Source organism: Osmia bicornis, unplaced genomic scaffold (genome assembly GCF_907164935.1).
Source record: "Osmia bicornis bicornis unplaced genomic scaffold, iOsmBic2.1, whole genome shotgun sequence".
NCBI lineage: Eukaryota > Metazoa > Arthropoda > Insecta > Hymenoptera > Megachilidae > Osmia > Osmia bicornis.
This window is the reverse complement of record NW_025791328.1, coordinates 249,925-266,819: the sequence shown is the minus strand read 5'-3', so window position 1 is coordinate 266,819 and position 16,895 is coordinate 249,925. Positions and strand designations below refer to the sequence as shown.

General features: G+C 39.8%; 1 protein-coding gene across 1 annotated transcript; it reads right to left on the bottom strand.

The window, feature by feature from the left end:
• Positions 1-260: 260 nt before the first annotated feature.
• LOC123989035 (jerky protein homolog-like) lies at positions 261-1,928 on the bottom strand. The gene is made up of 3 exons (XM_046289753.1): positions 1,587-1,928; positions 588-1,410; positions 261-533 (listed from the first exon to the last, which is right to left on the bottom strand). Exons 1-3 carry the CDS (start codon positions 1,926-1,928, stop codon positions 463-465), a joined length of 1,236 nt encoding a protein of 411 aa, XP_046145709.1. The 3' UTR covers positions 261-462.
• Positions 1,929-16,895: the final 14,967 nt, after the last annotated feature.

The window sequence follows — 16,895 nt, the reverse complement described above, 5'->3', positions numbered from 1 at the left end:
CTGAGGCAGTTTTTGCCGTACCTAAGTACTTAGAACTGCTTGGAATAATCCAAGGTTGTAACGGACATTCCAATCGGGATTACAGTGAAAACTCGATAAATGCTCACTTGAGTCTATTCGATAAATGATACATTTTTATCCCCACCACTAGGGGGATCCCCCTTCGACCAGCGAGTCGAAGTGTAATCGGAGACGTAGCGGCTTCCTTTAGAGATCTGTGTTGCCTTCGTCGCCTTCATTTAAATACCCCGTGTCAGTGTGACCACACTAATGCATATAAAAAAGTTTTTTATTTTATACTTTTTGTTAATAAAAATTTTACTATCATGTGGGGGAGATTTTGCTGATTAAAATGAAGCTAAACACGATATAAATCGGTTTATATTTAGGTTGTAAGATTGAGTGAAAATTAAGAAATAAGAAACATTGCAATTTCACCCTTACCTTAATATGTATGTTTTCCTATGAAGAAGTAAGATCTTGTAATTCTGTTGTTAAACAGCTTGCTCGCATGATGTGGTATTTTAAACACTGTAACTTATATTTTATTTGTTCTTGTGGTGATTGTATGTTCTGTTCGTCTTCATTATCACTGTCCTGTTCACTTTCATTGTTACTGTCTTGATTATCTGCGTCACTTTGTGGAACTTCTTCTTCCTCTATACGGCATGTATTTAAAAAGATAGCCGCTTGTTGTTGCGAAATTTGTCCATCACTAATCACCGATATTGCATCTTCCAAACCATCGTCCTCACTCTCATTTCTAAAATAACTTTGAATGTGCACAGGAGCTGGAATTATTTTATGCCAACTGTGCCGTATATTTTCAGGCGTAACTTCTCCCCATGCCTGTATCAAAATATCAATGCAATCTTTTATATTGTAATTGGCATAAAATTCATTAACCCCTCCTTCATACGTTAAAATGGAGCGGCACATTTCTTTTTGGAAGACTCTTTTAGTTTTAAGGATCACTCCTTGATCCATTGGTTGTAGGAGGGCTGTGGTGTTTGGTGGAAGATATTGAATTGAAAATGTATCATCGTCCTCAGATAATGGAACTTGATGACTTGCGCAATTATCAAGTAATAATATTACCTTCCCGGTGATGCCTTTCCTTAATTGATATTCACGGACGCTAGGCTTGAAGTGCTGTTCATACCAATCCTGAAATATTTCACGGTCTACCCAAGCATTTTTTTGCGATTTATAGCAGACTGGAAGTCTGTGCAACGAGTGCTTCAACGCTCTTGGTTTTTTATATTTGTGCACTACTAACGGTTTTATTTTATTGGTCCCGGTAACATTGGCACATAACCCGAAGGTAATTCTGTCCTTCTTCATTTTGAATCCAGCTACATTTTTTCCGTCGACAATGTCTTTATTGGAAGCGCCTTCCAAACTAATCCACTTTCGTCCATATTATACACATTCTCTATATCAATACCTTCCTGTTCTATATGTCGTTGAAAATATTGAATAAATGATTCTGCTGCATTTGTATCAGCACTTGCTTTTTCACCACACACACTCACCAGACGTATGTTATGGCGCCGTTTAAAATTTGACACCCACGACATGCTCACTTTGCACCTCGAAGACGTTGCACTACTTTGCTGTAATTCTACAGCTTTCTCCTGTAACAGCAAATCGCTTATGCGGTCGCCAAGAGCTGTTCTTTCACAGAACCACGTGTACAATTGTTCTTCTAATTCAGGGTACACTGGTTTCTTCATTCGTTGCTGCTTTTGCCCCGTTTTGCCCCTCGCAGCAAATTCGCGAATATAAATTTCTTTTTTTTGAATTCTGCGAACTGTTTGCGGATGTATACGATATTTGGCAGCAACGATCCGCACAGGTAAAGTTTTTAAATCCTCCAGCACTTGGATGCGTTGTTGCATATTCAACGTCACTTTCTTACTCGACATTGTAGCTTATACTAACTCCACAAATCTTTGTACGTCACAGGCAGATTTCAATACTTCGGCGGTCAAGAACTTTCTGCCCTCTTCTACATGTAACTTATTCCACGAGCCCTTTCTACAGACGACAAATTTTCCTACCCTAGGTCGGAACGCTGGTCTTCGCCAATCCGATGGCTTGTTACATTTTTATTACCAGCTGTTCCTTACGCCCTTGGCTTTTTCGGAATGGTAATACGCTTCGGTGGGGGTGTACTTGTTGATCGACGTTTTGGCAATGCTACGGGTTTCCCACCGGGCCCAAGGCTCGCGTCGTCCCTCGACTCTCTGTGGGTCGCCTGACCCGGCCTTGCAAGGCTGAGGAAATCCCTGGTTTATGGCGTGTACTATTTACCCTGCTATGGTCATACATAAAACTCTACGGGAAAAAAACGTGCTACAGAAATAAAACGGAATACAGCTGTCGAAAATAACTTTGCTGACCTGCGTATCATAAACCCTACTAACCGTTTCCACACCAAAACTTTCTTTTGCACGTGCGAGGTAGGCACTACACTTCAAATTTTGAAAAATATTTAAAGGGTATAGCCGGATTGGGGTACCGTTACGATTGTCGATCGTCCAAATACATATCGATTGTCGACTTACAAATAGCTTTTCCAGTGAAATGTCTCAGTGGACTAAGGGAATCGAAATAGGTATTAATGGCAGCTCCAAAAAGTTCGCTCGTATCCTTGCAAGGTCAGCGGTGGTACATTTATCGGATAGAGGTAGCTAACGAAACCTCCTATCTTATAAGTGTTGCCGTTTGTGATCATTTATGGAACAGTGGAAGCGTCCCGTTTGAGAATTAGCTACCTCCTATTCGATAAATGTACCAGTAACTCGAATCCGTCGTTCTTTGATGTTTCCGAACATAGAAAAGGATAGCGCAAGAAGGATAAAGAAAGAGAGAAAGACTCGCAAGTACAAGATTTAACTCAATATTATACCACTAAATGTTGACCGATTTATATCGTGTTTAGCTTCATTTTAATCAAGAAAATCTCTCTCACATGATAGTGAAATTTTTATTAACAAAAAATATAAAATAAACAATTTTATTCTGTGCATTAGTATGGTCACACTGACACGGGACATTTAAACGAAGGCAATAAATTCCGGTCTCAGTCCCTCTTTCGTTTTTAGCTACTGACTCTTTCTACGTTCGACGGTGTCGGCAAACTATAATCAAATTCGCGAAACGATTCTCCTATCCCATAAGAGTTGCGGAGCGGACCCGTAATAGTTACACTTATCGAGTTTTTACTGTATCTCGTCAGATATAATGTTAATAAATGTGTAACGTCCCAGCGGATCCCCAATTAAGAAAATCAGTCGTAATCTTAAATCAAGTCGATAAACGTTCAGACGATAAAACAGATCATCGATAAATTATCGACGTACGACCGCGTGTGCGCTAGCAACCCCGATGATCTCGCGGTGGGGTAACAACCCAGAGTAGGGAGGCCGCGTAAGTTGGGGAGTAGGGATGCTCGACCATCGCGTGATGGGGAATCCCAGCTACCCCAAAGAATTCTATGTTGAAAAAAGGTGCCGACTCAGCAAAGTCTGAGTATAAATAGAGGCGTGCAGCGCGAAGAAAAATCAGTTTGGTTTCGACCATCCTCAGCTCGACTTCGACTTAGGTCGAGGGCAGCTACCACTCTATCATTAGAGGAAAAGCTGCGGTTGCTCGGCGCTAATCCACTTAGGTAGGAATATAGCGACAGAGTAGCCGACGCTAAATTAAATTCCTTTCAGTAACAAATACAGGTTACTTCAGATCTGCAGACAGACTACTCGTGGTGCGCAACGTGTTAACCAGGTGTTTTTGCTAAGCCATACTCAAGTATAAAGAGCTAGCGAGGAGCAGAGCTCCTTGAACGGCCTGTATTTAACACAGCTCTGGCCAGTCCAGAAACCGATTGCGACCTGTAGTCAAAGTCTGCTCATATCTGAAAGTACTGTACAAGTTGCTTTTGATAATAATTTCCAGTACTTAGTGTACTTCCAACTTCTAGCCGCACTTATTGTGAAACTAGCGATTTTGTTTTATGTTACATTTCAATTAATTTTCACTTACCTTAGTTTTCTTGAATAAACAATTTCCATTAGCTTCTAGCACATTAGTGTTTGGATTTCACTCCTTAACCGCACACCACACGAACCTATAATCCCTAACACATAGAATACGAGTCGCCTTCTAAGGGAACCGCTCTCCCTACAAGTCGGTGCAGTGACGTACTCACTCTGGGTCGTTACAAATGTATTAACGTATGTTGATATTTTCAATAAGAAGCAGAACTGAAATAGATTTCTTGGGCCCGGATGATTGATAAACATGGTTCAGGAATTGAGATTTATTCTAGATAAAGATAAATCAAATTAAATAACATAAAGGAGGGGCAACAGTAAGGAAAAGATTGTTCAATATTTATTAACATAGTAAATGGTAGGTTAAAAACACAGCTTTTCAAATGTTTCCGCTTAGCAACCCCCTACATTAACTAGGAATACGAATTGAAACATTTAAAGCTAATAAATCAGAAAGAAAATTTATAAATGATAATTTAGTTTATTTAATCCCCCTTAGATTTCTCCTTAATGCAACGCTAATAAGAAGCTTGTGTGGAAAGAATGAATGCTTATTTACCGCTATTATTACATAATTATCCGACTTCGAAAAGGAGGAGGATACTCAATTCGATGTGTATATTTTTAACCGACTTCGAAAACGAGGAGGTTACTCAATTCCATCAGTATGTATTTTTTTTTTTTTGTGTGTGTTCACCGATTGCTCCGAGATGGATGGACCAATCGGAACGAAACCTTTTGCATCTTGTAGGGTATGTCTTCCGATTGATCCCATTGAAAAAAGATTTTTCATTTTTTCATTGTTATTGCAAAATACAGGAAGTTTTTAATGTCAAGATTGGACGATTTCAATGACCTTTTAATATGTTATCGCGGACATGATTCTGAACAACTTTTTCATTATGCATAATTAACGGAAAGTTTTAGTTTCCGAGATATTCGTGAAAAACTATTGTTACTACTACATTGAATCCTACGTATGCCTACGTGTCTCTACCGGTGCATGAGTCAGCATGCAGTCGCCGATTCTCTACTGTTTCTTATATACATGTGTACTCTTCAAGGCATGTACCGATTGCGATGAAAACTTTCACATCTAATGGGAGATATTTCCGCGATATCGCACTTGCAAAAATTTATGCAATTTGTTATTGTTAATAACTATTGTGATAACTTGTATGGAACTTGTTATCGTTAAAAACTATCGTTATTGCAATTAACCAATAAGAACGGTAAACCACCTTACGGCATCGTACAAATACTGCTCGTTCCACTAAAAAGTGTGAAATAAAATAATTTTTAACAAAAAATACAACCGACTTCGAAATACACTAAAAAGTATGAAATAATTTCTACTTCATTTATACAAATACCCAACAGCTATTAATAAAACCTCTTTACTCGTTAAATAGTATACTAAATACATTTCAACCTTTTCGGAGGCGGCGTAAAATTAAAAACTTTTCTTCTACTAGGAAGATTCAGGCGTCGATAACCTATCAAATCATTATTGGCAGCATCATATATTCGGGTATTTGTAATTTTGCACCGCCTCCGAAAAGGTTGAAATGTATTTAGTATACTGTTTAACGAGTAAATAGGTTTTATTAATAGCTGTTGGGTATTTGTATAAATGAAGCAGAAATTATTTCATGCTTTTTGGTGCATTTCGAAGTCGGTTATATTTTTTGTTAAAAATTATTTTATTTTTTTTTTAATGTATGTTCACCGATTACGCCGAGACGGATGGACCAATCGGAACGAAACCTTTTGCGTCTTATAGAGTATAACTCTCCATTGGTCCCATTAAAAAAATATTTTGCATTTTTTCATTCCTAACGACTTTTTTCTCTAAATGTATGTTCGCCGATTATTCCGAGACGGATGAACTAATCTTAACGAAACCTTTTGGATCTTCTAAAATATGTGTCCCCATTGGTCCCGTTAAAAAAACATTTTATATTTTTTCATTCCGAGCGCTTTTTATTGCAGAAAAACGTACTATTTCATGTATGTGCGCCGTACGTTCGCCGATTATTCCGGGACGGATAGACCAATCGTAACGAAACTTTTTGCATCTTGTAGAGTATATCTCCCACTTGGTCCCGTCGGAAAGGCATTTTGCATTTTTTCATTGCTAACGATTTTTTTTGCAAGAACGTAATGCTTGATTTACATTTTTCACCGATCACCGCGAGACGGATGGACCAGTCTAGTCGGATCGAAAATTTTGCATCATGTAGAGTATATCCCCCGATTGGTCCCGCAAAAAAATTTTTGTATCTTTTCATTCCTAACTACTTTTATCGCAAAATACGTAATACTTCATTTATATCTTCCTGCGTTCATGCTGCAGAGAATGTACCGATAGCGATGAAACCTTTCACATTTAGTAGGAGGTATATCCGCGATGATCCCACTTGCAAAAATTTATGGAATTTGTTAATAACTACTGTTATAGCAAAAAATCCATTTCTTCATGTTACTCTGCAAGGAATGTATCGCTCGTGGTGAAATCTTTCATATTTAGTAGTGTAACGACCCAGAGATAGGCACGTCACTTCACCGACGTATAGGGAGAGCGATTCCCCAAAAAGGCGACTCGTATGAATGTATCAGGGATTATAGGTTCGTGTGGTGTGCGGTTGAGGAGTAAAATCCAAACATTAATGTGCTAGACTAAAGATATTATATATTCAAGTAGGTAAGTAATTGATAATTTAATATGCTAGATCTGAGTATAATAACGTTAGTATAACAAACAATAAGAAATTATAATTAGTACGCCATAGATAATAAAATACAGTGAAAAATATATGATTAGTAATTAATATTAGAAATTAGAATTAGTAATTAGAAATAGTACGCGCCTTAATCTATGGATACAGCCAACACTCTGTACAATCACCAACTACGCTAAGTATTGGAAATTATATTTCAGTGGCTTGTACGGTACCCCCAGACACGAGCGGACTTTGCCTACAGGTCGCAATTGATTTCTAGTCTAGCCAGAGATATGCTAATACAGGCCTGCTCAAAGAGCTCCGCTCGTCGCTGGCTCTTTACACTTGAGTATGATTATTATTTATTTTATTCCCATTGCGGGGTACAAACGCGGACCTCCGCTCTGGTTACAAATTACGCTATCCCTTATTTCTAGCTTAAATCTAAATCTCTGTTGAGAGAGAGAGAGAGAGAGCACTCACTCCATTCACTCCTCACCCATTCAATTCTGGACCCCCGTTTCCGCTGCTCGCCCTTTCTCTCATCTCTTCCACTCTTCTCATCCATACCTCCCCTTCTCCTTCCTCCCCTAACACCTCCGCCACCATTTCCTGCCACCCTTTATCTTTCCCCCCTTTCCGCTGCTCGCCCTTTCTCTCATCTCTTCCACTCTTCTCATCCATACCTCCCCTTCTCCTTCCTCCCCTAACACCTCCGCCACCATTTCCTGCCACCCTTTATCTTTCCCCCATTCTGTGCATTCCTCCCATATATGCTCCCACGACTCTACCCCTCTCCCACATATCCTACATCTCCTTTTTTCCTCCTGCTCCCAATACCTTCCCCCCTTCATTCTACTACCTAACCTAAAACCCGCTATCAATTGTTTTTACTCAGGTACGCTGGCACACCTTTCCCTTTTACTATCTTGTACCACCTATTGTACCTCGATTCCCTAATCCTTTCCCACCTTTCCTCTTCTTGGATACTCTTCTCCTTTCTTATCAGCTCTTCCCCCCTCAACCGCCCTTCTTCTCTCATCTCCTCTACTTCCTCTACTATCCACCCTTTTCTCTCATAAAACTTTCTCCTTTCCTCCTCCCACCCCTCTAACGCCCTACCTTTTTTTGCTCTTTCTCTTACCTCCATCCAGCATCTCCTCGCTAGATACCCCCCTTTACCTTCACTCAACTTCCTCTCATATCCCCATGCCCTCATTCCAGCCCTTCCTGCTAATAGCTCCCTCTGTAATTCCTCTCTTACCATATACCCTGGCACAGATCTTTCTACTCCCAACACCCATCTTAAATACCTCTCTTGTATCCTCTCCATTTTCTCCCTCTCTTTCCATCCCCATATTTCCACCCCATAACTCATTACTGCCCACACTAATCTATCAAATAGCCATATTCTTCTACCCCAGTCTTTCGCAAATTTCCTTTTTTCTATCCCCCACACTTGTCTCATAGCCACCGCACCTTTCCTCATTCTCTCCTCCACATGCTCTTCTTGCTTCCCGTTCGCCGTCGCCACGTACCCTAAATACTTTTTCCCACATTCACCTGTAGCTTTTTCTCCTCTATATACCTTTCCAGTCTCGCCATTAACCCTTTCATCCCATCTTCGTCTTCTGCCATCACCGCTACGTCATCCGCATACGCCAGCGTGTAGATCTTTTCGCCTCCCAACCTCAAATCACCATCTCCCTTTCTTCATTTCCTCCTCCATGTCTGCTAGCAACAATGTAAACAAGATTGGGCTCAAAGGACAACCCTGCCTTACCCCTTTACTCGTCCAGAAGCTCTCCCCTTCCTTCTCCCCCACCCTCACTTTACTCTTCGTTTCCCTCAAAACCTCCACGCATCTCTTCACTAGCCCTTCTCTTACCCCTGCCTTCCTCACTGACCTTGCTAACACCTCTCTATCTACTGAATCGAACGCTGCCTTCATATCCACAAATAGCACCAGCATCTTCCCTCCCTTTTTAGCTAACTGTCTATTTATCAAATAATTCAGTACATAGATGTTATCCATTGTCCCCATTCCCTTCCTAAATCCTGTCTGGTTTGGGGGAAGTGCCCCTTTCTCCTCTATCTCTTTTCTTAGCCTTTCTGCCAAAACTGCTGCATATATTTTATACGCCGTTTGCGTCAACGTCACCCCTCTATAATCCTCTACCTTTTCTCCTTCTCCTTTCTTAACTATGGGCACTACAATCCTCTCCGACCAGCCTTCTGGCTAACCCTTTCCTCTCCATACCCTATTACAAATTTCCCATATTCTCTATCTTACTATTTCCCCTCCATACTTCCATACTTCATTCGGAATCCCGTCCCCTCCTGTTGCTTTCCCCTCTTTCAACCTTTTTATTACAACCTATACTTCCTCTCTACTCAATTCCTCCTCTTCATCCTCCTCTCCCCCTCTTCCCTCCTCACCTCTAACCATCCAATTAACTCCCCCTAATACACGTAGTTGTACAATAAAAGTAGTTTTCCCACACCTCTATCTCAATCTCCTCATTCACTCTCTTCCTACGTTTTCTTCCTCCATTGACAATCTTCCATACCTCTCCCTCTGTTCTTACCCCTTCTATCTCTTTCTCCCATCTCTCTTTTTCCCTTCTCTTCTTCTCTTTGCACAACGCGCCTAGTTTATTTCTCGCCCTCCTAAATTTTTCCCCACTTCCCCCTTCTCTTTTCCATGTTATCAATTCCTCTTCAACCTCTTTCTTCATCTCCCTACATTCCTCATCCCACCACCCTTTCCCTTCCTTTTTCTCCTTCTTCTTCTCCATCCTTTCTAACACCCCTATTATTTTTCTCTTTATATCTCCCCATTCTTCAACTGTTTCCTTTCCCTCACCCTCCCCATCCCCATACTTCTTCGCAAATTCCTCCCTTCTTTCTTCTGTCCACCACCCTTTTCTCCTTCTCCCCCCTCTTCCCTTCCCCTTATTCTTTCTTTCTTCCCTTTTTCCTCCTTCTATCCATACCACCACTGGTTGGTGATCCGAATCCACTTTCTCCTCTACTACCACCCTATCCACTTTTTCCCTCGCCTCCCCATTACCTATTACATAATCTATCACCGATTCCCCGTTTCCTGTGTACGTAAATTCTCCTTCTTCGTCGCCTTTTATGTCCCCATTCATTATCTGCCACCCCAGCTCTCCCAAAAACTCACACAATCTCTTTCCCTCTCCATTCACTTTCTTGTCCTTCGATCTTCTAAACTCTTCTTCTCTTTCCCCCTCTTCTTGTATTCTACCTCCTTGTCCACCCGTCCTAGCATTAAAATCTTCACCTATTATGACCCTTACCCCCCTCTCCTTTTCCTCCATCCATTCCCTCAGCCTTCCTATCTTCCTCTCCAGATCTTTATTCACATACACTCCTATTATTTTCCATACATCCTTCCCTAGCCATATTTTTCGTGCTACTATTCCCTCTTCCTCCCCTTCCTTTTCATCCTTCTCCATTCTAATTCCTTCCTTCACTCCGATGATCATCCCTCCCATCGCGCTTCCCTTCTTTCCTCTCCTCTCTGCATATTGTACTTCCCAAACATACCCTTTCGTCGCCCTTCCTTTCACTATCTCCCATTCCCTTCTGCCCATCCACGTTTCACACATAATCACTACATCCCATTCTCTGATTCCCTCCCAAAACCCCCTGTCTTTATTCTTCAAACCAGCCACATTCCAAAAAGCCACCTTGTACAAGCTCCTATTCTCTCCTATTCTTCCTTCTACTCTTCTTTTCACACACTCCCCCTCCTCTCCTCTCTGTTTTGTACCCCTCTTTACTCGTTTCCCTGATCCTCTATCCATTTCTCCTCTATTTCATCCCATCTTCTCACTCTATTGTTTAGCCACATCCTCATATATCCTATTTGTACTCTCTTTCCCTCCCTCCTCTCCCTTTCAGCTTCCCGCTCTATCTTCCATCTCGCCCTTCTCTGCTCCGTCGTCAGATCATCTTCTATTCTTTCGTGTCTCCCTTTTAATTCCCTCTTTGCCATCATTACTTTCCTCTTCGCCATCATTACTTTCCTCTTCCCCTCCAGTCCCTCTATCTTCACTAGCATCATACTTCTTCCTTCCCTATTCACCCTGCCCACCCTCTTTACTTCTTCTATTCTTTCTTTCACCCCTATTATCTCCTATATCTCTTCTGTAACTTTTTTATCCTCTCTTCCTTCCACCTTCACTCCATTTACTATAATATTCCTTCTTCTCTCTACCCTCTCCTTTTTGTCTAATCTTATTACTAATTCCCTCACTTTCTTCTCCATCTCTTTCCTCCCCTACTCGTTTCCCCCCATTCCTTGACTCTCTTTCTCCTTTCGTTCCAGCCTTTCCATTTTCTTTTCTAGCACTTCTATTCTCCCCAGTAGTTCCACTCTTTCTCTTTCTCAACTCTTCCTCATCTCACTTACCATAGCTGTTTTACCAGTTCCTTTCTCCCTTCCTCCATTTCCTTCCCTAATTTCTTTATATCTTCTCCAATATCTTTTCTTATCCCCTCTCTCATCTCTCTTAACATTCTCTCTAATTCCAATTTCTCTATTCCCAACATTTCTGGAGTTCTCTCCACTTTTCTACTTCTTTTAAAAATCTCCTCTTCCATACCCCTCTCTTTTCTTTTTCCTTTAATCAACATATCTTCTATATTCCCGAAACTCCTCTTCCTCCCCCTACTCAACCACTCCGCCTTCGTCTGTCTTCCTCTTCTTTTACCGTCCTCCACTTTGCTCCCCTCCGTTTTTTCATTCCCTGCCCTACCTGTCTCGATTAATTCTCTCTCCATCTTCTTCCCCAAAATTCCTTACTGCCGAGACTTTACCAAACTACTTTAAACTTTCGCGCGCCCTACGTATTTCCCGCGCTCTCCACCACACGCCGCCACTGTCGCTCAGCGCCACTCACCCGCCACCTATCCTTCCTACCCACGTGCACGCTGCTAACCCTAACCCTACTATACTCCCACTTAATTTTCTTCCTCAACTGCTTACTCCCTTCACTACTTTTCCTACTCACTCAACAGCACCTTGCAAACTCTATCCACTACTCTTCCTCACCACCTTTTCACTTCTATAATTCCGCTACTCAACACTGAAAACCTCTGCACAACTTTCACACTGACCATGCATACAGTCACCGGAAACGGAAGTCTCTTTACATTTGAGTATGTGACTTAGTATAAGCACGTGATCAACACGTTGCGTACCATGAGTAGGGTGTCCAAAGATCCGAAGTCTCGCACGTCACCACCGAAAGAGAAGGACCAAGCTTACTCTTGCGCTCTATAGTTGCCTAAGCAATTCAGCGCAGAGCTTTCCTCTACTACCAGAGTGCTGTCTGTATTCGACCGAAGTCGGAGAAGATCTGGTCTGATACTGCGTGGAACGCCTCTATTCATAGTCAGATTCTGTTGACTTTCGAGCATCCCTGCTCCCTAATCTACTCGGTCTCCCTATTCTAGGTTCTCACCCCACCGTGAGATCATCGGGGTTGCGCTGGCGCATATGCATTAGCATGTCGATCATTTATCGATGATTTAACTTACCGACTAACTTACCGACTATTTCATTAGTCGTCCATTAGTCATCATTAGTTATCCATTAATGAAAACTATTTATTACAAAAATATAATAATACAAATTACACTAAATATTTCATCTTGTTCAAAACTTAAACTAAAAATTAATTATAATAACAAAAATAAAAATGGAAAAAATGCTGGCTCTTCTTAGCGGGACGTTACAGTAGGATATACAGGGTGTTAATAGGTGTTAATAACAAAAAACACCGACCAATCCGTGCGCGTATAGCGCGCAGTCCCAGGGACTGCACTGATTGGTACGAAAACCGGGTCTGACGTAGATCGCGAACGAACGGCTTGGCACCCCGTTGGCATAGCACAATAAAAAAACTGAACTGGTAGAACATCTTTAGTCCTTTAAAATACGAAACCTAATCTCTTGTCGCCTGTCATAATGTAAAAATGGAAATTCTAAGCATTCTAAACAACAAATAGAAATGATTGAAATGGAATAATTAATAAACGTTTGTATTGGAGGCTACGTTAATGATGAAAAGTTTCATAACAATTTAAATGAAACTTACCCATTTGTTTCTAAATTAACCTGCTACACTGAAAGCAAATAATTCCCACTAGGTCACTGCATCGATTCTGAACATTCGACGAGGAAACACCTCGCCTATTATTCATACCTAAGTGCAATAAATGAGGGGAGTTCACTGGCCCGATCATGAAAACAGCTGTTCTACCGAACGTGTTTCCTCGTTTCCCAGTGACAATTATCTGCTTTCAGCGTAGCAGGTTAATTTAGAAACGAATGGGCAAGTTTCATTTAAATTGTTTTCAAATTTGCAGTACAGTCAAACTTATCCACTGTATCCATTTACAAAGGAAAAAAGGCACTTTCTGAATGTAGCAGACGGGAAAAAATAAGAAGAGCTCGATCGCTAGCTGATAATTTTTCGTTGGACGAATTATTGAATGCAACTAAACTGAAGTTCTGGAAACGCGGCATGCATCGAAGAGCACTTGCACTTCGTTTACAAAATTGTGAATTAAATAGTAATAAGAATATAAAAAAACAGAAGATGTTTATAGCAGAGAAAGCATTAAGTATTTTTATTATGGCAAAGGGTCTAGCCGTATAAGAATAGTGAATCGACTCCAGCAACAATTTCGGTTGATATTTATACCACATAATGCCTTTTGCTTAAACAACAATTGTGTGCAATTTCAACCCCCTACCCCCTCTGATAAGGGAGATATGAGGGTAAAACCCCAAAACTTTACTATTTGTTTTCTCGGAAACTATTTAAGATATTTGAACACATTAAAGTGAAAATAGTAGGTATTCATTAGCTGTATTTCATTTTTTTTTTCAAAATTTTTATCCGATGATTAAGGGTTGAAAATTAATAAATAAATTTTTGGAAGTGATTTTTATAAACAATCCGTTGAGTGACACCCACCTAAAAACTTAAGAATAATTCTTCACTATTTAACTATTATCTGTAATAGTTTCAAAAGTGTCCGATTGGTACATCATAGTTAAAAAAAAATAAAACCAATGCAATGCCCTTTCATAAGGCAAAGCCAGGCTGAACGTTAGAGGCGCTCAACCTAACCGACCTATAGGGGAATACGTTGCGCCGCGCCGCGCCGAACCGCCACGTTTCTCATACCAGAAACAGCTCTCAGAAAAGTATGAACTCTTCTTTCCCTAAACTGTGTGTTAGTTAACAGTTATTTATTTAAATAATATATTAACAATTTAAATTTTTTAATTAAATTGTCTGATCTTAACTTTTAACGTCCGTGTTTTCACGGTGTTCCTCGTTTTAAGTACATATGTGGGAGCCCTAAAAAGAGCTGATTGTGTTGTACGTTACAAATGGCCCCTTTATATAAATGCAACTAAGGTGTTTCTCGTTTTTAAGCCCTAAAAAGAGCTGATTGTGTTATGTATCGCCAGGTTGAAGTAGATGATTTGAAAATGAATACTCGTAAACTTAAAAAAAAAAACACGCTTGTAAATAAGTTTTAATCTTCGTCGCTATTTTCATCAATAACTGGAATAATGTTAGTTTTATCAAATAAGTGAGTTAAAATTTATAACATAATTAACCCTTTTCAGGGCGCCCATATACTTAAAACGAGGAAGACCTTAGTTACAACTATTCACAGGTGCCAACTATAATTTAATTAAAAGTAATACGTACGTGAAAAGGTAAAGACGGTAATAGTTATAGAAGTCTATGTTCTTTACAACGTTGAATAGAATGATATTGCAGTTATTATCTGTGATACCTTCTTCGACTATTAAACGGACAACTAATGGCATCTAACATAGTGCCATTGTTCAAGACATGATATAAATCTGTGATTTAGGGCTCTCACATATTTAAAACGAGGAACGCCGTGAAAACACGGACGCTAAAAGTTAAGATCAAAAAATTTAATTAAAAAATTTAAATTGTTAATATATTATTTAAATAAATAACTATTAACTAACACACAGTTTTGGGAAAGAAGAGTTCATACTTTTCCGACAGCTGTTTCTGGTATGAGAAACGTGGCGGTTCGGCGCGGCGCGACGCAACGTATTCCCCTATAGGTCGGTTAGGTTGAGCGCCTCTAACGTTCAGCCTGGCTTTGCCTTATGAAAGGGCGTTGCATTGGTTTTATTTTTTTTTAACTATGATGTACCAATCGGACACTTTTGAAACTATTACAGATAATAGTTAAATAGTGAAGAATTATTCTTAAGTTTTTAGGTGGGTGTCACTCAACGGATTGTTTATAAAAATGTAACGTCCCGAAATTATTCGCGAGCACGTTACTGCACCGACGCGTAGGGAGAGCGGTTCCCTATGAGAAGGCGACTCGTATTTATATATATTAATTATAGGAAGGGATTATAGGTTCGGGTGGCACGCGGTAAAGGAGTAAAATCCAACGCTAGATTCCTTTCTCAAAATGATAATAAGTGAGTGTTTATTCAAGAAATTAAATGTGGTGTCTTGTGTATAATATAAAAATAAAAAAAGAAAGTAGGTAAGTAATATAAAAGAATATTGAACGTAATTAAATATTGAATTTAAATAATGAATTTAAGTAATTAAATATTGAATTGAATTAATGTAACAAATGTTGCGCCCTGTGTTTGAAATACAAAAGAAAATAATGGTATTAGTAATGTACAATGAGTACGCCCTGGATTGAAAAATACAAAGAAATTAACAATCGTGTTTGTGCCTAAATCGGAATACAATAAAAGAAAATTAGATTATTACAAAAATAATTCAACCTAAAATACAAAATACAGTAAAACCTGGATAAATGCAACCAACATTGGGACCCAGTGGTTGCATTTATCCAAGCGAGGTGTCGAATCTCGGGTTACACGCGACGACCAGCCAAGCGTGAACGTAGAAAGGGACAGACAGTGGCTGAAAGAGAGAGGTCCGATGATCAAAGGAAAGAGCCGAAACGTATCGGTGTGACTAATACTAATTGAAGTATAAAACTTTTTTATTTTTGACTTTTTTTTATTGAAACTTTTACTAACACATTGGTGAAATTTTTCTGATTAAAATGGTACCAAACACGATATAGTTTCAATTATAATTACTTGCTAAAATTGATGTTAAAGGTTGGCGAAAAGCAACAGAGATCGAAATCAAAACCAGTCGCGGTGTCGGCTCTGGTTTCAAAGGTTTCATTTATCCAGGCACGGTGGCGATTCTGGGCATTTAATGTTGCATTTATCCAAGCGAGGTGTCGATTCTGGGCATTTAATGTTGCATTTATCCAAGCGAGGTGTCGATTCTGGGCATTTAATGTTTCATTTATCCAAGCGAGGTGTCGAATCTGCGTCTGTACACATGTTTTCTATTCAGCCGACATGCCGACTCTGTGTCCGTACATATGTTTTCTATTCAGCCGACATGCCGATTCTGTGTCCGTACACATCTTTTGTATTCAGCCAACATCATTTATATTCAGTCGTGGTGTCAATTCTATATTGTTTATTCTATTACTATTGTTTATAAATATAATTCAAACTATATCGTGTTTGGTGTCATTTTAATCAGAAAAAACTCAGAAATGCGTTAGTAAAAGTTTCATTAAGAAAAAGTTAAAAATAAAAATGTTTTATCGTTCAATTAGTATTAGTCACACCGATATTACGGTCGGATCATATTACACGGTTTCCTCGTCGAGCGGCTCGGTTCGCCTAGGGGGATCCCCCCAAGTGGAGGGGATAGCGATGTTGCACTTATCCAAGCATTCTTTCGTTGCATTTATCCAGGTTTTACTGTACAGAGTAAATAAATCGATTAGTAAATGCGGTTCTAGATACGATTATAAAACTTGAATTTATAATTTAATATAATTTAATATAATTTAATACAATATAAATGATTCGAAAGAATTGTCGGGAAATTGGCCAAGATCCGTTCCGACGCTGTAGGAGTTGGCTCGTTCGGCCGCAGTTCGGTTTCTGGGCAACTTAGCCGTCAATGAACAGGCCGCTTCCAAGGAGCTTCTGCATTCGCTCGCTCAT

Excerpts from the sequence above, each read along its gene's own strand:
- LOC123989035 (XM_046289753.1), bottom strand. The coding sequence starts at position 1,928 with ATGTCGAGTAAGAAAGTGACGTTGAATATGCAACAACGCATCCAAGTG. Across the intron at positions 1,411-1,586 it reads CAACGTCTTCGAGGTGCAAA|TGGATTAGTTTGGAAGGCGC; the intron begins GTGAGCATGTCG and ends TATGGACGAAAG. Across the intron at positions 534-587 it reads AAGTGAACAGGACAGTGATA|AGTGTTTAAAATACCACATC; the intron begins ATGAAGACGAAC and ends AATATAAGTTAC.